At 40.4% G+C, this 22,882-nt stretch overlaps 1 protein-coding gene across 4 annotated transcripts; it reads right to left on the reverse strand.

Annotated features, from left to right (window-relative positions):
• Positions 1-3,249: 3,249 nt before the first annotated feature.
• On the reverse strand, positions 3,250-22,611 carry HMGCS1 (3-hydroxy-3-methylglutaryl-CoA synthase 1). Of its 4 annotated transcripts, XM_088827673.1 has the most exons (12): positions 22,473-22,611; positions 17,473-17,533; positions 16,439-16,505; positions 11,995-12,452; positions 11,575-11,700; positions 10,897-11,061; positions 9,343-9,508; positions 8,362-8,532; positions 7,492-7,598; positions 6,274-6,399; positions 5,998-6,161; positions 3,250-5,059 (listed from the first exon to the last, which is right to left on the reverse strand). In XM_088827673.1, exons 4-12 carry the CDS (start codon positions 12,440-12,442, stop codon positions 4,970-4,972), a joined length of 1,563 nt encoding a protein of 520 aa, XP_088683799.1. In that variant the 5' UTR covers positions 12,443-12,452; positions 16,439-16,505; positions 17,473-17,533; positions 22,473-22,611; the 3' UTR covers positions 3,250-4,969. The 4 variants fall into 4 exon arrangements, with proteins under 4 accessions (XP_088683799.1, XP_055278073.1, XP_055278074.1 ...); XM_055422098.2 differs by lacking the exon at positions 16,439-16,505; XM_055422099.2 differs by lacking the exons at positions 16,439-16,505; positions 17,473-17,533 and having other exon boundaries at positions 22,473-22,602.
• Between the last annotated feature and the right edge of the window lie 271 nt (positions 22,612-22,882).

The raw sequence follows: 22,882 nt of genomic DNA on the forward strand, positions 1-22,882 counted from the left end.
CATCAGGTGCCACGTGATCCAGTATTTCATCTTCCATCTTAACACCTACAGACCAGTCTCAGTGGTAATCGTGCTGCTCCTGCAAGCCAGGGTTGTCAGCACCCTGCTTACCAACAGCACGTTCGCATTCTATTGACAGTCCAGTGAGACAGAAGTCCATCGTGTGTCTCTTTGGGCTAAGATCCAGGTGGCACCAAGCCTGGTTCCTCATCAGGGGAGCACCCACTGTCTTGCTTTTACCTGCTCCTAGAGGTGGCCCATATGCCTTGGCTCGTGATCTCCTTTCCCCATCTTCAAAGTTAGCAATGGGCCATCTCTTTGGTCATCCTTTTATAGTCACATCTCACTCTGACTACAGCCCAGAAAGGTTCTCTGCTTTTAAGGGACGCTGTGATTATGTTGGGCCTATCGGGACAATCTAGGATATCTCCCCATTACAAGGTCCTCAACCTTGATCACTTCTGGTTTTGCCATGTAAGGTCACATATTCACAGGTACCCAGAGGCAGAGACCTTTGGCTGGGGGGCGGGAACCATTTTGCCTACTGCAAATAGCAGTGGGGTTTTTGCCATGACTGTTGGTAAACCAGCTCCAACCATCTATCCCAAGAGTCAGGCTGTTCTGGGTACCAACTGTATTAGCCTGGCTTCTCCGAAAGAACAGAGCCTGAGATAGAGGCTTCCATGTAAGTCATTTATTTGGGAAATGTTCCTACAATGCAGGAATGAAATATAAAGGAGGCAAGCCAATAAAAGGATGTATTGCCAAATTGGCTGAAGTGTTGCTCAGTCATGTCTGACTCTTTGCGACCCCATGGACTATACAGTCCATGGAATTCTCCAGGCCAGAATACTGGAGTGGGTAGCCTTTCCCTCCTCCAGGGGGTCTTTCCGACCCAGGATTGAACCAGGGTCTCCTGCATTGCAGACAGATTCTTTACCAACTGAGCTGTCAGGCAACTGGCATTTCAGCAGAGGAACTACCAGTCTGGAAGGCTTCCCTGCCCAGGTGAGGGAAAGGAGGAAGCATTTATTGACCAGCAAGTAAGGGTCCACTGTTGTCAAGAGTGGCCCTGTGGGAACTTAATTTCTCTATACTTCTGGGTCATGAAATTATGAGTTCCAATGACCTCTGTGTGGACATCGTATCACAGTGAGACCAAAATGAGGGGTGTGCAGCAGGAATCCCAAGAGAGGTACTATTATATCCTCTGAGATCCCAATCAGAGACCGCATGGACAGAGCTGTCACAAATGTGACTGCTGTAGAAGGCAGGTCAAAGGAGGCCTGAAGTGGGGCCCACAGATCGAAGGCTCTAAGGCTGCACTAAGTGCAGTGAAAGTGTTAGTCGCTCAGTCATGTCCAACTCTTTGCAACCCCTTGGACTGTAGCCTGCCAGGCTCCTCTGTCCATGGAATTCTCCAGGCAAGAATACTGAAGTGCGTAGCCCTTCCCATCTCCAGAGGATCTTCCTGACCCAGGGATCGAACCTGGGTCTCCTGCATTGCAGTTATATTCTTTACCATCTGAGCCATCAGGGACACCCAGGGTGAAATAAACTTGGCATATCTGAGGAGCAGAGAAGGCAGGGGCAATGAAAACATAGGAGGCCTTAGTGGTACTGAGTAGGCAGGGACCAGATGCCTCAGGACTCGGCAAGTTTGAATAAAGAAATCTGATATGTAGGGTGAGAAGTGCTTACTACTCAGGCAGTCCAGGCAGCCTTCAGGGAGGAAGCAGATCTTGAGTGGAGATCCCCAAAGGTCAAGAAGGCTTTGCTAAGATGAAGTGGAGGTGCTAGTTTAATAGCATGCAGAAACAGCTGGAGGCAAAAGGAAGCTTTAGTTTAAAACTTTCATTATTTTTTACTCTAGATGCCTGCACAGTAATGAAATAAGACAAAAAAAAAGGTGAATTCTTTGCTTTGCACTTCTAAACACTTAAAATGAAAAGTACATCTTTTGTTATAAGCTAGACCCCTGATAATATATAAACTTCCTGAAGCTTGGTATTCATAATCTTCAGCACCATAGTATTGACTTTGTACTAGTTTGAGGGGGAAAAAAGTTAAAAATCACAGGTCAATTATTTCTTTCTCCCACTAACTAGGAAAAAAATAGGAACTTCTAATTTAATTACGAGTGGTTGCTAGAAATTTTAAAGAAAGTGTTAGCTTTTATATGCAAATTACATAGCTCTAAATTATTTAAAGATCCTGTTACATTCCTTGGTCTCTCCACTTCTACTTTAGTGTGTCAGGACATTTCAAACAGCAAATGACATGAAGGGTTTCAACCAGGTCCCAGGAGGATCAGAAGTAGCTGTCTGCATCTGTTTGAGTTCTGTCTAGCATTCATCTTCAATGTACTCATCAGTGTTCATGAAATAAACAAAATCCAGAAGGTTAAAAAAAAAAAAAAAGGTTAATTGCAAAAACTCCAAAAAGGAGAAGGGGAAGGATAGAATTCTCAAAGTCATATTAATAGGATCTTAGACTTTGCAGAATTAGGATCTAGAATTCCTAGAACTGCAGGATTAGAGAACACAGACCTTATCTTCTAAATCACCCAGAGAAATTGGGAGACTGGCCCAGAAAATAAAATCATTACTAAGTATTGAATCTAGACATGACAGCATGATAAAATAACTGATCAGTACTAGAAAATATTCTGATTTAATTCCCGGTTCACAAAATCCTAAAAATTGATAGCGATTGAGGTTATCTCATCCAATATTACTGCCAATGTAACAATTCTCTCTATAAAACATCTGGGAGAACACCAGCAATCTGACACACTCAGGCTGGAGGCTCTGGTTGGTAGTAGGCAGTTCTATATTGGCTATAAAATCTGCTTTTAATGTTTAATTGCCAACCCTTAATCTTAAATTGCTGTTAGGAAAACATAGTAACTCTCTTCACAACTGTTTATGGCAAAATTTATACATGTTAATTTGGGAGTTAATTTCTTTGTTTGAAGTATAAGAATAATAAACTATCAGTATATGTTCCTCCATACTAGAAAAATAGCTCCTTGAAGGCAAAATCATGTATCTTGTAAATCTTTATTTCTGACTTAAGTGATGTAAGTAGAGTACCCTGCTTATCTCGGGTTTCCAAATTTTGGTGAAAGAGTTAGTGAATCAGTGAACTGAAATGATATGGATGCCTGCATTTAAAAATAGCCTATTAGCTGCTTTCTTGCCTAAACTGTTAGTTCAGGAGGGAAAAAAAAAAGAATATTCAAGTATCTAAAATATTTCTCTAAAACTTTATTCAAAGTTATCCACCTCACTGTTAATAAGGTGTACAATTAATGTTCTGTGCCAGTATTACTAGGCCTGCCCATTGCCGGCAATGGACTTTGAGAAAACCCATTTCCTGACACCCCAAAAGTTAAATTACTCTTTTCAAAACATACCGAACTCCCGATACTTGCAAAAAGTATTACATGCACCCATTTCCCCACCAATCTTTAAATCTGAACTTACATTATTAATCTACATCAGTGTATGTTAAAATGAAGTCATTTCAACAAGTCATGACTGTACAAATTAAAACACCACTAGTTAATATTAAGAGTATTTTACAAACACTACACTACATATTACCTTGCAATCTGAACCATTACATTTCATATTTGTGTAAGTTTATTTTAGATAACTGAAACTTCACAGAATTCAACGGCAAATAAAGTTTAAAAAATTTAGGTCTGTACATTAGCTCCAACTATCTCTATTTTACAGTCTGTAAGGCTCATGTCATAGTTCAGCACCAGAAAGATCGAAGAAACTGTGAACCAGTCTTCTTATTCAGTCCATGTGATAGCTTGTTACTGCTGTTATTTTTAAGGTGAAAGTCTGAGAAAACGCTTTATATATCCTACTTCCAGACCTTGAGAAGTGGAATACTTTTTGGGTGGTCATACTATGTAAAAAACTTTGAGTTTTATCTTTTAATTTTCACTGAACAAATACAAAAACAAAAAAGGAAAGGAATACTTACAACATGAATTTAGGCTGTCAGTCTTTAAGTTGAATTTATAATACTGAACCATCAGAAATAACTTCACAATTCCCTGTCCCTATCCTTCCTTGTTGTTTTAAATTTTTGAAAAGCAGCCAGAAAAATGTTTTATTTATTCCTCAAAATAAGGTACACGGGAAGGATCACAGCCACAAGCTTTCTCATACACAGCTCCAATAACATCTCAAGGCCCTTCCGCAAAATACACTTTGAACTGAGTCAGGAGCAGACCTAGGGAGCCGATCCATACATAGCCCCCAAAGGTACCATGTTTTCTACAGCAGAGTCTGCTCAGTGCTGGCATCCCTCTGTTCACAGAGGTCATGACAGTAACTCATCACTGCCGGCCTGGATTTAAAGCAAGTTTCCAGAACCAGTGTCACCATTCCCAACTCTTCTCTCTTTCTCTCTCTCTCGGATTCACAAATTCTAGAAAAAGAGTGTGTCTGCCTTGTCATTTTCAAACCAGGTTTGTGCATATTACATTAAAACCACATATTCCCTAAACTAAAAGCTTTTTTTTCAAAAACCACAGGAACCTTCAGTAATCTTGTTTGTTCAAAGTATAAAATTCTTACATGTTTAAAAAAATTAAAATCAGAGACTAGTACCACTGCTTTCCTTGCCAGAAGTACACGATTTCAGGCTACATTTAAAAACTAAGCTTCATGCATACACATGGCCAGAGAGGTATGAAGTCTTACAGAGCCCTTAACACCCATCATCTGAGTACAGTAAGCATTGGCTAGACCACAACAGGAAGCATGTTAGCAAATTGAGCAGAGACTTTCTCAAGGACACCATAGTTTTCCAGGCTCCATGTCAGTCACGTAAAAATTTAAACAACATGTAATCTTTTAAAATTGACCCCAGATGTCCCGTTCCCCCAACCGTTCCCATACACTCCCCCAATCCCCCCTGAAGTCCTCCACCTCACAGAAGTATCTTAATGCTCCCCATTACTGATGACAGCTGCTTCAGGTTCTGCTGCTGTTGCAGGGAGTCTTGGCACTTTCTTAGCAGGGCTTGGAATATGCTAAAAACAAAATAAACAAAAACTCCTCTTAGAGTTTTTTTCCGCAGGAAGAATCATGTTGCTAACCAAAGTTCTAATAGGAAAAGGGCAGCTCTGGAGAGAAAAAAATATATAAATATATATTCTGTAGAACTTTTCATGGAGGGAGCAAAAATGTCCATTCTTTACCTTATGGTGAATGTATCATATGATTACCCCTGCAGCAGGGGAGAGGAAGACCACGGAGATCTATCTACCATACCCAGTATTTCCCTTGTTATATCTTGACTTTGATTTCAAACACTCATGGCTTGATTTGCTTCCTCAAAGAGCAAGACTACGCATTCAGCATATTTGTGCTGAATGGATAAAATAAATAACTTCCAGTTTTTAAAGTCCTCAGTTTGAAGCCTGGCTCTGATCTTGGTTAAGTCATTTAACTTCTTTCAGCTTCATCTCTAAAATGGGCACAGTAGCATTTACCTCAAGGCGGTTTTTATAAGGGTTTATGTAGAAAACCTAAAAAGTGACTAGCATGTAATAGGAATTCCAGTCATAACAATTACTATTCCTTCTTGATACCTGGAGATAGATTAGACAATGGCCTGAGAGAAGGGATGTGAGGGGCTAACAGCCAGCCCCTGCTTCATCTCTCATCAAGATACAAACCACAAGTGAGCCTTCTCAGTTTTGCTTTAAGCTTTGGTATTGCTAAAAAAAAAACCTAGTACTTACTGTGCACTGAAAAATACTAATAACTGCAAATGCAGCACTGCATACAGCTGGAAAATGACACAGCTGGAACCCACTCCCAGAGCCCTGATTCTGAATCACCCTGCTTTATTGACATTCCTTTAAGTGGATAAATCTCAGTGAGGTCACCTGAGTCAGGAGATCTGGGAATGGAGATTTTCTTATCCAATCAAAGCCCAAGATCAAACACAATAAGCTTTACTCACCTCGGCTGTAGTGCTTGAGTTCACAAGGCCTACTCCCTCATCCAAAGTGTCGTCGTTTAGAGAGGGGCGCCGAGCGTAAGTTCTTCTGTGTTTTTCGTCTACTCGAACTAGGTACCATGTTCCTTCGAAGAGGGAATCTATGGAACTCTGGGGAATGTAGTTGGCTAAAGGAAAGGCAGAGGATATGAAAAATGAATTATAACGTATAACTCATCTGGTAATAAAACAGCCCTCCAGTAGGCTTCTGGGTGTATATTAACAATTTAATGTTTTTACCCAAATGATGAGTGTCCTCTCGGAGCTTCATGTTTTCAGCAAAAATATCTGGTGCCACACAAGTTCTTGAGTCAAGCCTTGACTTAAGATCACATATGCTTGCTACTATTTTATCAAGAGCAGACCCTAAAATAGCAAATAATTGCAACATTAAAACACAAAAAATAGCATACATATCCCAAAGTCTGAACAAAACACTGCCAAAAGGAAAAAACAACTTTTCATTTCTTTCAGAACTACAGGCTATTGTTTAGTTAAAAGATAAGATGTTATTTATTTGAGGTAGCTTCCTATGAGCCTTGACTAGACACTTGTTCAGCCTTGGCCAGTTGACAACTGAGGAAATAGGTGGGATGTGAAACTATAAATAACTTGTCTAAAGTCAACCAACAGTTTCAGAATAACGCCGAGTCTTCCATCCATTTTTCTCTGTATTTTTGCTCCTTCCTGCTCAGGGAGGACACAAAAGTCTCCTTAGATACAGCTAAGACCACATCTTATAAACATCAGACAATAAACTACCGAGCCTACAAGAAATGGCCTGGTATTATTCATTCCTATGATCACGCTCAGTCATTAGTGTGAAGACTGAAAAGCTGCCTGCCTTAAATAAGGACACTTCCTTTTCTCTACCCATGCTTTAAAAAAGCCATAAAAGGGACTTCCTGGGTGGTCCAGTGGTTAAGAAACTGCCTTGCATGCAGAGGAAGTGTTTGATCCCTAGTTGGACAACTAAGATGCCACACGCCTCAGAGCAACTAGGCGGGCCTGCTGCAACTACAAAGCCCAGGCACTTGAGAGCCCATGCACAACCTCTGAGCCTGAGCACCACAGCTGGAGAGTCTAAGCACTGCAACTGAGACCCCAGGAGGCCCAATAATCAATAAATATTTTTTAAAAATGAGATATAGATAAAAATAAAAGTACTTGCCAAAGAAGGAAAAGTCAAACACTATACCATTAAAAAAAAAAAAATGTTTAAGCTCATTATACAGTTTTTTTCCTGACTTGGAAAGAAGGTAAGATATTCTGACTCAGACATAATCCTGCCATTTACCCAGTTAAAGCAGAATTTTGGGGCAGAGTGTTGAAAGAATAAAGATTAAAATGTCATAAAGATCTATGGAAGAGAGTTAAGCATTCACGTGAGAAGCCTGCTGAGTCAGCCTTACCACAGTAGGTTCTCAATACATTGTCATTAAAAGGCTCAGCATTTACCTGGTGTGGCATCTTGTGTAACTTTGATGGAGTACAGAGTGGCAGCCAAACCAGAACCGTAAGAAAACACACCGATCCTCTTTCCTGCCAGCTGCTGAGGTGAGTACCTATGTAGGAGGGAAAAAAGCTTTTAAAGTTTAACTCATCCTACTACAGTGGGTAGAAAATCACAGCTGGAACAGACTTCATCCTAAGCCTAGGGATCTGACCTAAAGTTTTACTGTTTACAGTTAGCAGATTGAAAACAAGAGTTCTCATCTCTCTAGGAATGATGGAGTTGAGAAAAGTTATGCCCTAAAATAAACTACTTTGTCAACTGGGGATTTATGGTTCAATTATAGGTCAAGAATAAGAAGACCATGAGAACAGCAGCGGGGAAAGCTAGTGTGAAATTTAGTACTATGGGATAAATAACTATAGCCCATATCTCCTTCAAGTCAACAGTGAATAGGCTGCTGCTGCTGCTGCTGCTGCTAAGTCACTTCAGTCGTGTCCGACTCTGTGTGACCCCATAGACGGAAGCCCACAAGGCTCTCCCGTCCCTGAGATTCTCCAGGCAAGAACACTGGAGTGGGTTGCCATTTCCTTCTCCAATGTGTGAAAGTGAAAAGTGAAAGTGAAGTCGCTCAGTCGCATCCGACCCTTAGCGACCCCATGGACTTCAGCCCACCAGGCTCCTCCATCCATGGGATTTTCTAGGCAAGAGTACTGGAGTGGCTTGCCATTGCCTTCTCCGAGTGAATAGGCTAGAGAACCTAAAAGTAAATGACCCTTCTGTGACCTGCCATCAACATGCCTGATGCCAGGTCTGGTCTCAGAAATGTTACACCCCCAAACAAGGGGACTGAAGCAATGGAAATCTATACTTACTGTGCAAGAACAGAAGCCAGGGAGCCATACACCGAAGATGTGTACATATTTCCATTTTGATTTGACACAAGCAAAGATGCCTTTGTTTTCTGATTGAAAAGTTCTGAACTAGCTTTCATAAATGCCTTCTCCACGTCTCTGTCAAAGTAGGTATCTTCTAATTTAACATCCCTGAAAATTTTAGAAAAAAGATAATCTTATAGTGTCCAAAGACTATATTTTTATTATATTACTTACTGGACCTAACTACTATTCTAATAGAAGTATATGACGCTGATTTCCCACTTATTAAAAATCAAGTAGCAGTATGCTAATTGCTAGGTAAAATACAACAGTTGTACAAATACGGTCCTTTTTCTGAAAAGTGTTTTTTTTTTTAGTAATCAAGACAACATAATTCTGATGGGTTAATAACCCACTACAGCTCCATCATCACCAAACAGAATATACTCCTATTTCAAGTCCATAATATTGTCTATTTAGTTAGAAGAGTCACATTTATAGGAGCCAAGTCTTAAACAGTTAAAAAAAATTTATCAGACAGAGAAGGGACACAGGAGAAACAGCAAGAGTTTAACAGGCATAGCTTGCCAGGAGGCCCAAAAACTGGGGAAAATGGAAGGAGTATGAGAGCGGATATCAAGAGTGGCCAAGGGCAGAACGGATGTGGCAGAGGAGAGGCAGGGTGAAGAGTGAAGACGCTGCTGTATAAATACAGGCACTTGAGGGGCTATATTATCAAGGTGACAACAGGAACAGATCTAAAAGGAGGAAAGAAGAAAATCTGAGTAGAAAAAACTAAAGAATTAATATAAGTAAGCGACCACCTCTCTGGGACTCGGTTTCTTCACTGATTAAATAGGTTAGACAAGATGACTTCTTTTGACTCTAAAATTTTCATGTCTGTATAAACAGTGGTTTAACTGATATAAAAAAAAAATACTCTCACATAGAAGGGAGAAAAATCATAATTCCTCTTACCCAAAGGCTTCTAGGCCACTGTAGATACTATTTTTATCTCTGTTCTGGTCATTAAGGAAGTCATTCAGCAACATCCGAGCTAGAGATTTCTGAACCAGTTTACAATAGGGTGAGTGGAATATCATGAAACCAAAATCATTCAAGGTGAAATCTCTATCATTTCCCTCTGAAAGAGAAATCCAAAGAAATTATGAAATCCATTTAAGCCACTAACTTTTGAAGTCTGATCTTAGAACAGGGCTGGGATGCCTTTTTATATCTTTAAGTAGCAATAAAAAATATATACTATATAATGAAATACCTCTATGGTTTAAAATGTGTGTCAAAAAGACATCCAGAAATAGAACAATATACACTATTATTGGTTTTCAAACTAAACTGTCACAATCCATTAGTGGGCTGTGTAATCAGTTTAGTGGATCAAGGCCAGTATTTTTTTTAAATCTTAATAAATTAAGAGGTTGTCTTTTTATTTGAATGAAAAAAGGTAGAAAAGAGTAAACTGTATAACTTGCAGCATGAGCAAAAAAATTTGATGACATTCGTTTCCATTTAACTGCACATAACAATGCAAAGTCTATTTCTTACTGCAGATTCTAATAAATGTTAGAAAATCACGGTACTGTTAAATACTGGTAAACAGTATATATTATATACTTCAAGAATGCTTCTTATCTCAAGCCACTATGTTTCCTAATATCTGTTATTGAATCTTATTTTTAACCCTCTCTCACAAACCCTATAAAGCAAAGTTGGACTATGGAAAAAGCATACTTTATATAATATTGTGTGCTTTCATGGTTTTAATTCAAATACTGTCCTTCTCAGTATCTCAAGCACTTTCTCAGGGTTAAAGATAGAGATTGATGATGACACTAAAACAGCAAGTATGAATTCACAGAAGTGAAGTGAAAGTCACCCAGTTGTGTCCAACTCTTGACGACCCCATGGACTATACATACAGTCTGTACAGTATACATATACTGTACAGTCCATGGAGTTCTCCAGGCCAGAATACTGGAGTGGGTAGCCTTTCCCTTCTCCAAGGGATCTTCCCAACCCAGGGATAGAACCCAGGTCTCCTGCTTTGCAGGCGGATTCTTTACCAGCTGAGCCACAAGGGAAGCCCATGAATTCACAGGTCAAGTACAAAAAGACTATGTGGGGAGGTGGGGGTCACTTCGGTAATTTATTTTCATTAGTTTTCTCCGGATCACAGTTGCAAACTAAAATTTGTTTGCAACTGTCTACCTCTCTCAGAATATGTACCAAATTCGAGTTACTTTCTTTTACCTTACTTTTGATATTCTTACTGGGTTAAGTCATCCTAAGTATTTTTACAGAAATAAACTTCATTTGCAAAGTTTACCTGTTCTCTTAAATTATACATTACCAGAAACTGTGGGAAATCTATGCTATTTGGTGGGTGAGGAAGCAATGGTTAAAGAAAACACTAATGAAGGATGCCCATGAAGCAGTTTCCCACTAAAGACAGTGAGTACATTACACTGCCCTCGACAGAGAGCAAAACCAAGGAAAACTGATAAAGCCCACCTTTCTGCCACCGGGCACGGATCTTCTTGCGGTAGACAGAATAGCAGCGGTCTAATGCACTGAGGTAGCACTGTATGGACAGTTTTCCATCTACTATAGGATATTCAGAAAGCATATCAGGCTTGTAAAAGTCATAGGCATGTTGCATATGTGTCCCACGAAGTCCTATTAGAACAAAAAATGAAGAGGTTCATGTAACTCTGCTTCCTGATGTATGTTAGTAAGCAAATTGCATTATCTGGGAACTTTTCTTAAATCTAGTCAACTCATCACTTGCAGAATAGAAATCACAAGGTGAAACGAGTATGTAACTGAAGTGAAACATAACAATATCCATGGACAGGCCTAAGCCTCTTGATATACAACATTTTATGCAAGTTTCATACACCTAACTGGGAGATCACAATTGCTCTGAATTGAAAACAAATTACTATATGACTATGGGAAAGCTACTTCTCCCAGTTGTTAGCAACCCTACTAAAACCCATTTTATGCCTCTGTAAAAGGGGGATGACATCACTTATGTCATAGGATTGCTATGAGGACTAAATATGATAATACACATAAAGCTCTTAGCAGGTAGTGCCTGCATTTAATGAATACCAAGTACAAGCTTCTAATTTTTAAATTTCTCAGCATATTTTGCAAATAAAAAAAAAAAACTTCCCTAACACTCACCTCGTTCAAAAATTAAAGGTGCATTAGGCCCAATTAGCATAGCAACGGCTCCAACTCCACCTGTAGGTCTGGCATTTCCTGTGGCATATACAGCAATATCCCCTGCAACTACCAGGGCATACCGTCCTGAAAAATATTATTTGTTAGCATACGAGAAGGTGATTGACACCCTAACTGTCATACATACAAACTGAATGTATTGTATTTTCCCATCTTTGGTAAAGAAAAAAAAATATTCTGACTAAATTTTGATAGATAATTTTATCCTACATGATAAAGAGAACTTGTAAATCAAATAAGTTGAAAGTCATAGCTATCTTTCTGAACACAGTCAAACAGCATAACTGGTAAAAGTCTGCAAATGGTATGTGGGCCTATTCATCCTAAAGGAGAGTTTCTCTGGAAATATATGTAACATACCATCCCAAGAGCTGGACTCAATCCAGTTAACAGCATTGAAGACAGCAGCTGTGCCTCCATAGCATGCATTAGTTGTGTCTATTCCTTCTATATCCGTATTCCCAGACTCCTCAAAGAGCTGCATCAAATTCGTCTTCACTGACTTTGATTTGTCAATGATTGTCTCCGTTCCAACTTCTAGCCGCCCAATGCAGTCATAAGAAAGGCTATTTCTCTCCATAAGATTCTGGACCACAGTCATGCACAGAGAGTTGATATCTTCTCTATCTGTGCAGAAGCCCATCTTGGCCTGGCCCAAGCCAATAGTATACTTTCCAGCATCTACACCGTCGTATTTTTCCAACTCTGCTTGATCAACATATTGAGAAGGAAAATAGATCTCAAGGGCAACAATTCCCACATCTTTGGGCCAGCAGGCTTCTGCATTCAAAGGAAGTGACCCAGGCATGGTGAAAGAACTTTAGAAAGAAAAATAGAAAAAAACAAAACAAAACATTGTTTTAGATTATGGGTTGTAGACTGTCAAGTTCAAACTTGAGAAATCAACATTGATGTTAATTTCTAAATTTAGTATATTCTTAGGACAGTCAATTTTAATATGTGGAGGTAGCAATGATAGTATTAGCAGAGTTACTGACTCCACTATTATTTAAAGTTATCATCTTTTAGAAAGACTTACAGGTTATTCAAAACTAGGTATCTTTAGATTTAAAATATGATTATTAGAGGTAAAGAAAACTGAAATAAGACTCATCTGTGTTGTAAAGAACTATAAGATAAAATGAGAATTTAGTAACATGGCCCACAGATCAGAACTCAAGTATCTGGTCTATTCCTGGCCACTCAAAAAGTTTAAATCATTCATTCATTTCCATATATGGATTATTCATAGCCATTGACTTTATGGGGCTTTACATACTAACAGTTTTAGTTAAACTAAGATACTAAACTAAACCTGTTACATACTAACAGCTTTAATTAGATCAAACAGTATTGCATTCTTTATTGATCTAAACAATCCCAATTTGTAGAAGAGCCACACTGTCAAGTCTGCCATGGTACTCTATTCAAGGGCCCTGTTATTAAAATCTCAGCCTTCCAAAGTAACCCCCAGCCCCACCCCACCATCTAGAACCCAAATGATTACTATATAAAGCAAAGACAAGTTTCTGGACCCATAACAGATCATTTAGCTTCTATATCAGGCAAAAGAAAACAACTGATCCAAATCTGAAAACTGGTACCATAATCCACATATTATTTGTGTGGCATCTTAGACAACACCTCTTAAAATAATCCCTTTTTTTTTTTTTTAAAAAAAGGGCCTTTAAAAGTTGCACTGTTGCCACACCAACTTTCAGTAGTGTTTAGATTTATTTACCAACAGTGAAAAGAAAATATGCTAGCCACTCAAGAGTGTTGCTATGACCTATGGGCAAGTCACATAACCTATCAGAACCTCAATTTCTTTAGAGGTTATTTCAATCAGATAAAGAGAAATTACTCGAGATGTTTCTAACAAGGAGGAGGATTTTAATATAGAGAAATGGTTACCACTCCATTGGCCCAGCTATAGGAGCAAAAGGGAGGAAGATGGTTACTATTCAGACCCCATGAGCGCACACTCCTACTGAGGCTGCACCTTGGCTGCTGAGTGAGAGCCAAAGCCCCACACTCTCACTGCTGCTGCCGCCACTGACAAAAGGCAGATCCTGTATTTATGTCATTTTTCTTCTGCCAGTCTGCCAACACAGGTGGAGCACTGGCGATAATGAAATCACAGGCTACTGCCATAGTGAGTTGTTAATTATTGAAATCTTGAGAAAATATCTCAAGCAGAGAAGCTGTCCTTAAATCACGAGATCTACCCTTAGCCTGTAGGTTATCAAGATATGAGTGTATTAAAACCTGAAAAATAAGCACCTGGAAATATAGTCACAAAATCTTAGGTTAAAGGCCTTAAGGGACACCAGTTGACTCCTCCTTCTAAATATAAGAATCCTATTTATATTTTTTTCATCCATCCAAACAATGACAACATGTTAAATGCCAAACATTCGGGAAAAGTTTAATAGGAAGTAGCCCTTGCCCTTTCTAATATTCACTGCCTTGTGGGCTAGTAAGCTACAAATATAACAATAAGCAAGTGAAACAACAGAGACAGTCCAGTCTCATTCTGCTAGGACAGCGACCTAACCCACTGGGGAAGGGACGAGAAGAAAGGCTTCTTGGCCGAGTCTTAGGAATGAGCTGGAATAATCAGTAAAGCTCTGCAGAAGCAGATGGTAGTAGTTTTCACAGGATGGACAAGATAAGCAAAGGCACACCACTGGGAACCATGGAAAGTAATACTAATTTACTGAAGTGAAATGTGAGCCCAATGAGTAGATCAGGCAAGCGGTGGGTCAGGAGAGCTAGCCAAGGGTTGAGTCACAAAGGTTCTGGCATGTGATGTTAGTGAGCTTCAGCATAATCATGAAGGCAGTAAGAAGCCATCAATAGAGTTTTAAACAATATGGCTATATTAGTGTTCAGATCAGTCTTTTTCCAATTCTGGAATCAATTTAGTGAGTGTCAAATAGCATCTTTTAAAAACAAAATAGAAAAGAACAAAATATCAGATTGCATGCCACATGGTAAATGCCAAGAATTTTTCATGAAAATTTTGTTTTAATTATTCACACGTATCCTGGGTTGCAATACAACATGGATTCCTTACCGAGGGTCACAGCCAGAAAAGTGTGAGTCCCCATTTTACACAGTCACTGGTGCTATGTGGAGAATGGATCTGAGTTAGGAAGTTGATATGGAAGCCCAATGAGATATAGGTCATAAAACAGAGCAATAACTACATGAAGAGGAAAGGAGCAGCTTCAGAACATTTTGGAAGCAAAAAACTGGCAGAAATTGTGACTGACTAGATGGTAGGAAAAGGATGAAATATTTAGGGTAGATAACGCCCAGATTTCTAGCCTCCACTGTTGTATTTCTTGACAGAATCACTCACTGTCAAATACACTAAAGTGAGCAGAGAAGCACCTCTCCATTTTGGCTCATCTTTTCCCTCTTACAGGCAAACCCATCGATTTTATGATAATCTAGACTCGGCCACAGTGAGGTTGAAACGAAGACCTAAAGGGACTATCTGATGTGTCACAAGGCATATTCCAAGTTTATAATAAAATATGTTTAAGTCGTCTGCATAGTCCACAGAAAAGAACACTAAAACTAGTGTTAAAAACAAAAAGCAGTTCATATACTTATAAAAAGAACCCCTCCTATATGCTACCCTTTAAATCACCAAAACAGAGGCGGTAGGATTAACCACTTTTCCAGCCTTTCCCACAAAGTTACCCTTCACATTCTTTTCAGCTCTTCAAACTGCTCTAAACATGATGAGGATAGTATAATTTTCCCTGACTGGTCCAATAGCTTTCAGTGCTGTTGGAAATAAAGTGGAAAAATACATATAATCTTCTGAAGATATGAACCAGTATACACCATAAAGCAAAGCTCTAATTCCAGAATTAATCTATGTTTATCATAATCAAACCAGCTCTGATTAGTTCTTATTATATGGTACTTACTAAATAAGGTATAACTCTATTATTAAGCCTCCTAGAGTTAAACAAGTGACTTGTTTCACTTCGGGGAAAAAAAGATGTAGCTAAACTAAATTAACCCATACCCATCAAAGTGAATCATGAAGTAAATCACGACTCCGACTTTGGTGTGGAAAATTTTTTACATTGTCTACTTCAGTCAACATTGCTCATTCTCTGAGGATTTTTGATAGCCAAAGTATTTTCGTTATATCCTTGGTAAAAGTTAGTAAAGTGAAAGTCGCTCAGTTGTCTAACTCTTTGCAACCCCATGGACTATACAGTCCATGGAATTCTCCAGGCCAGAATACTGGAGTGGGTAGCCTTTCCCTTCTCCATGGGATCTTCCCAACACAGGGATCAAACCCAGGTCTCCCACATTGCAGGCGGATTCTTTACCAGCTAAGCCACAAGGGAAGCCTTGGTAAAACACCATCTAATTTGAAAATATTTACCTTTTGGTTGAAATTGAGGGAGAGTGAGAAAAGTGGAAAAAGAGAGGAATATTAATTCAGAAAGTAATTGGCTTCAGGGAATTTAAAACAACAAAAAGACTGATATAGTTTCTGGTCTAAAATCTTTACTTTATTCTATTAAATGTATCTCTTATGTCGTCTTCTCAAATGTCCTCTGATATAGGCCAGACATAAACTAGAGAAAGAAAAAAAGGCCAGCTAAAGATCTGAGATTTTTAATAAAAAGACGTAAATTTTCATTTAAAATTTCTTCTTTATAAAGGAGGAGAAAGACACACTTTTACCACAGAACTCTGTGAACCTTCCAAAGCTATCTTCCAACAAAGACCAAGAGAAGACTCAATCTGTCCTAAAGCGAAAGCTCACCCTCTCTGGTGGACAGGAGGAGCTCCAGGTGAACAATTTCTGTGAACAATTTCTGAATGCTTCCTGCCTAGGACGACATAAGATGGACCAATATGATCAGCTGAGAATCTTTTAAGTTTGTGAATGACAGACAGATGGGAAAAGAAAAAGGAGAAAATTTAAAAAAAGGCAAAAAAGCAGGGAAATCAGCTAAGGATGCTGATAAGGGCAGACCAAGGTCCTCGGGGCTCATCAGGGAGGACTTCGGCATCAGTTCCCAGCCTCCTAACTGAGCTTTCTGCCTCCATCCTTCGCCTGTCCTAGGATTACCCTTCTAAAATGCACATCTGACCTTTGATAAGATGCTATTTAAAACTATTCCAAGCCTCTTCCTTGCAATGCACAAGGAGCTTCAGGAAAGCAAGTGTTACCTTGTTCATCTTTGTGTCCCTAGTCTCCAGCCCAATGCTTGGCATAGGCTAGAAGCTGGATGTTGAATAAATGAAACCCTACTAGCCTTCTAATCTAAAATTAGTAACAACCATAAGAAATCATAAAGCTGAAGCATAAAAAAGCAGAATCATAAGAGGAGCTCCAAGGTTACAGAAGAAAGCAATAGCTGCAAATAATTAGATTATTGGCTCAAACACATTTATAAATACTGTCCAGTCTTACATAATTGTAAACGTCCATCTGTAGCCCAGATGGGTATCTTTTGAGGCTGTAATTCAACATGCACCACTGGGACACGTGCATACCCGTGATGTTTCTGATTAAGCAGTTTATAGGATTATATTTTATTACCTACATTTTTTTCCTCTTATAAGTGAACATTAATTTTGAAAATTAGTTTCTAGGTTTTAAACATCAGTCTAATAAACACAAAATTAGTCTTCTGAAGCGTTATGGCATTAATATTTAAAAGATAAAATTCTATAATGGGTTTTAAGAATGTGTAGTGCACACAATGGTTATTTGTCCGAGCATAAAAATTAAAACTCCCCCTTCCATTAAAGAGGAAAATTCTCCTTTAGCAGCATGACAGGATGCCATACCTGTGTGAGGGATAAAGAACTGCAGTCTCCAGGTCTGTCACTCTGTTTCCTCCTTCAGGCACTAGGAATTTCAAATAAGAACCTCTTTTAAAGTCATATATCAAATAATGACTCCAATTCAAAGTAAGTTAAAATAAACATTTCCTGATCCAATTACATTATATAGAACAGAATTTGACTTTGCTTAAGGAAAAAAAAAAAAAGGTACTTAAAGATTATAAAACTTTTTTCTCCTTATTTTATTAGCTCTTACAGTGGTAGTTTCAGTCCTGGTAATAAGTTGATACATGTAGTTCATATGACTGATTCAGGCTTTAAACCAAGTATGATGCTGGAAGAGCTGTAATCTTCTTTACTAAAGTAGGGTTTTCAAGAATTGGGGGAGAGGAATATAAGTTGTACTAGGCTAACAAATCTCTGGAGTAAAGAGACTTACACATTCAAGAGCTTGCTCTGCACTTAGGAGCTTGGGACTTTAATGATAAGCCTGTGCCTTTCTGAGCTTCAATTTCCTCATCTGTAAAATGGAGCTAATACCTGCCCTCTCGGTTCATTGTAAAGGATGCTTGAGAAGATAAAATATGTAAAAAATATAAAGCACCAATACACTATTATCTTCTTAGTATTTTTCAAACAAAAACAAATCTTTCTAGCAAGAGTTAATTACCTTCATTTATTTAATCTTATGCTCCTGGTTTTCAACATGGTCACTTTCACCTACCCCAACCTTTTAGAAAGTGATTTTCCTCTTAGAGCTTGGGTTAAAAAGGTAGATATTTGATATCAAGACCAAGGATCATTAAGCTTTATCATTATTTAAATAACGTGGAAACAAAATGAAGGTGACCTTGGAGCATTTCTTTCTGTCCGTTTACTTTGAAGGGTTGTTACTTGGAACAGTTCCTGTTGGATGCAAACACAATTACCTTTGGTCTCTATTTAATTGTTGGCAAATACAGCATCTGCCCTTGCCTGATTAACTAGAGAGCATCTAACTCTCAGATGTTATTCAGTAAAGCTTTACTGCTTTCACATAATTAGATCATTTAAGAGCTTATAGACTTCATTAATCTCCCCCCACCTTAAATAGATTCTGAGTTTTATCAGAAAAGATAAGACTACTGTATTCCAAAACACTGATGACAGAATAATATATACAATGAGAAAAGAACTAATTTTGTGTTCTTGATTACTTCAAATTATGCTTTTGTAATCTGCAAATAAGGCATTTCATGGGGAGACCAGTCGGGAGGGGCATGATTCCCTCTTCTCTGAAAAATGTTGAAACTATTTAAATAACTTAAAATTTCTTCTTGAAACCACGTATGTATATGCATTTGACACGATTTTAATCAAGGGAATTTCTCCTGAACTGCCAATATTCCTTCTTTCAAGTTTGATTATTTACATCAGGGAGGGAGCTTAGGCAGGAAGGCGTAGAGTGAGCAGCAGGGAGAAGGGAGGGAGTGAACTCGGTGTACAGGAGCAAGCGAGGAAAGACACAGTAGAGAAAAGATCTGCTGCCAAGCTACTCGAGCTCTCAGGGGAGAGAGGCCTGGAGTCCCAGGAAATGGAGGCCACAAAGGCCGCTTTGGGAGAGAATCAATCCGAAAAGGACCTCCCCCCAACCCTGCAGCTTTCCATTCTCTTCTGCAGCTGCTAGGAGGCTTCTCTACGTGGACAAAAACAGCAATGCCAAAGGCTCAAGCAGGTCATCAGCTTATCTCTAACAGGTCTTTTCAGAGCAAGTGATAGAGGCAAGCGGTATGGCTCAGGAGGCAGTTAATATAGGCATTTTGAGTTTGGCAGAGATTAAACCTGAAGATGGAGAAGGAACTGGCAACCCACTCCAGTATTCTTGCCTGGGGAATCCTATGGACAGAAGGCCTGGAGGGCTGCATTCTATGCGTTCACAAAAAGTTGGACACAACTTGAGTGACTAACACACACACACACCCCTGAAGAATGATGAGACTGCCTAGGGCCAACCAACTTTCTCCTGGGGTTTATTCAGTGTTCTGAATTCCTCCTCTGGCTCCCTTGTTAGCACAGATTCAAAGAGGTGGTCAGAGAAGTTCACCCAGTACATATTCTGGTACACAATAAACCACATGCAGTTACCTGCTGATCCTTTTCACCATTACAGGAAAGAAATCCAGGAATCCTTCTTAATTGAGAATGAGCTGGCAACCTTTCCTCCTTAGGAGGGCCAGCAAGCAAAACTACTGTTAGGAAAGCCTTGCTCACATCTGTACAACTCTGGTCTAGTTCCCTAAGAAAAAAATACAGTCACCCTGCCTCCCCCCAGAGGTACTGGTCTGCTTATCAGATACTCTACTCATATTTCAAGGTCCTGTTCTAGGCTCCCTCTTCCAGGAAGGTTTCCTCGAGCTTTCTAATTAGGCCCTGCATTCACAATGACACTGAAGCCTTCATAGTCTACTGTCAGTGGAAAGCTAGTTTCTAGCAGTCTTCTTAAGCATACGGGTTACTTAGACTCCTGTTGGGAGAAGGGCTATATTTTGATTCTTTTAAAAATCCCTTTGAGACGCAGCAGTAAAGGGCACACAATTGCATTTTTTGATTGGCTGAATTTGGAGTTATAATAATTAGAGGAAAAATCTTTTAGATTCAAGTAGTTACAGCAGCAGCCCTCATTAGTGAATTCTTTTTCACTATCCCTTTAAGATGAGCTGCAGCCCCAAATAGTGTCCAGAAGCTTAAAAAAAAAAAAAAAAGGCCTTTTTTCTGCTGCTCTCCAAAGCAAATGGTAGGTTTCAATTATTCCCTGAAAAATGTAAGGAATTCATATGGAATCAGAAGAGAATACTTGTTGGCCTTATGTCATTCCCAAATGCACACCCCTCCAGGTCCATGCCTTCCAAAGATGAAGCCTGTAAGCTATGAAAGACTAGCTTCTTTACTGCTCTCACTACACTCGGTTAACAGGCAGCAGGCGGGCACTACCACAAGCCAAGCATTAGGATGGCTAGATTACTAAGGACTGAGTCCTATGGCCTTCCCATTAGATTGGGTAATACCACTGTCTTGAGAAACAAAATATCACATCCTATGATGCTTGGTTTTTTAATCAGTTCAGTTCTGTTGAGTCGCTCAGTCGTAACCCAACATAAAATTATGACTATTTTCTTTTCCAAATGAAACTAAATAGAGATTCTGATATATAGCCCATTAAACTCCTCCATCCACAGCCCCAGTGCATCTCCCCACATTCAGTTCTACTGGATTGCTATTTTAAATAATGCTAGGGTCCCCAGGAAACACATATTACACCAATATCAGGGTTTTGCATTTCCCGTGAGAAAAGCTATCTAAAACGTCAATTAAAAAAAAATAAATCTCAAAATCAATCCCTCAGTTAAGAGAAACAAGATGTAAAAGCACTCTGGAGAAATTTTTTTTTTTAAAAATGAAAAAAAACAAAGGCCCAGGATTAGTTCAACAAATGACATGGACCTCTATGGCCCCAAACATAATATCCGTAAAACTCGCCCCATCTGAAACACCTTCTGAGAACTGGGGTTATTTACTAAACTAGAATTGAACTGAACTACACTGGAACTGATTTACGTGCACATTTACAAACTTAGGAGAGAGACCTGCAAAGTTTAGACACACAGAGAATCAAGTCTTTCTCCTTTCCCATAAGATATGCTATCCTTGCCCTCATCATCCACACAAAAAACTAACTCAGATTTTAAAAATAAAAAACAACAAACTGGATATCTCAAGCTGCAAAGAACCATTTGGCCCAGATACAGGGTAAGGAGTTTCAGTTAGCCTTCTAACAGAAATCTGTGCAAAGAAGTCCAAACTCCACCTCAGAAGGAAAAATCTGCTTACAAGCCCTTCCTTGTGTCTTAATCTCATTTATCTTGCCATTGTTTTTCATAACTCATCCCTGAAATAGAGCAAATGTTCGTCAGCAGCGGCTAGAACATCTCAGGTGCAGCGGGTTGGCAAAAGCATCAGTCTGAGGGAAGAGTTGATGCCCTAAACAGGGGCCGCCGGGCAAGTGTAACCAACAGGAACAGCCTCACATTACCTGTTGTCCAAAACTCTCCTCCAGGGTGGGTCAGCATAATCCCTTCTCTACCACTGGTCAAGGCAGTTCATATGTTTTTCAAAGACTTCATATATCGAGTTTTGAAAAGTCCTTGGTTCAACCCAAAGCCTACTGTGTGTGAAGACCTACGCGTGCCTGCCCATTACATCATCATAACAAGTCTGGCTGGTTCTGAAGCTATTAATATTAGCAGGAGGGAGATACGGACTTTCAGAACACGGAGGAGACATAAATACAGGCTTAAAAAATATGGAGGCAGGAAGGTGGGAGGCAAGAACCTGTGATATTGGAAGCAAGCACAGACCGAAGCAGTCAACAGTCTGAAGTACTCAGCCGGGTTAAACCACGGTTGTGATGCTTTCTCGCACCTGAGCTAGGGAAGATGAGCAACGCTGCCCACCTCCCTTCCTCCCAGTCACTCTCTTTAAGTGGCAAGACGACACACCCCCTGCCAACCTACAAGGCTCCAAGTGTGATCCTCTGCATCCTTCGGCGTCCAGCCTGAAGCCAAGGCTCCGGGAACACCCTAACAGGCCAGCTCCTTTCTCGTCCCCCTCATGTACCCACCCCCACCCCCTCAAGGTGGTCACAGCCACTCCCCTGGCACCTCCAGCTACTGCCTATGGCATCAGAAGCCTAGCCCTCAATACCCTCTCTCCTTCTCCCCTCTGCGACTCGCCTGCCCGCAATAATGCCCCCATCTTCCAGGACCCACCGCGGTCGGCCCCAGGTCCCCGGCAGGGGAAGCCCCGCACGGCCCCCGCTCCCGACGCCCTATCCTTCAGGTCCAGGTCCAAACCGGGACGGAGCCGGGGCTCCTTCGGGCCTAGTCAAGGACACCAATCCGCCGTGCCCTCACTCTGCCCGCGAGGCCTCAGTAGCCCGGGCAGCTTCCTCCACTCGGGACACTCACCCAAATATGACAGGGCGGTGGCCGTAGAAAGTGAACGACCAACGAAGTGGTAGTGCGAGCCGCCCCCCCTCCGCCACTAGCTTTATAGCCGCGGACCCACCAGACTCCGGCAAGGCCGGGAGTCCGTGAGAGGCGGGACAGTGGCCCCAGCAGCCAATCGTGGCCGGCAGAGGAGCGCCGGAGCGCCCGCCCCCTAGCCCGGCTTCAACCAATCCTAAGGAAACTAGAGTCGGCACTAGCTGGGGGTTTTCCCTCGTGGCTGGAAGGGCGGGGGAAGGGGCGGGGACAAAGCCGGAGGGCCGAGAAAATGGGGTGAGAGAGTGACGTGTGGTGGCCCGAGAGCCGGCCTACCAATGACAGAGCGGCGAGACACGGCGAGAGCCAACGGGAGCGGAGTGAGAGGCTCTCCG

The sequence above is a fragment of the Moschus berezovskii genome, chromosome 18 (genome assembly GCF_049115385.1).
Source record: "Moschus berezovskii isolate FMDL1 chromosome 18, NW_MosBer_1.0, whole genome shotgun sequence".
In the NCBI taxonomy this organism is placed as follows: Eukaryota; Metazoa; Chordata; class Mammalia; order Artiodactyla; family Moschidae; genus Moschus; species Moschus berezovskii.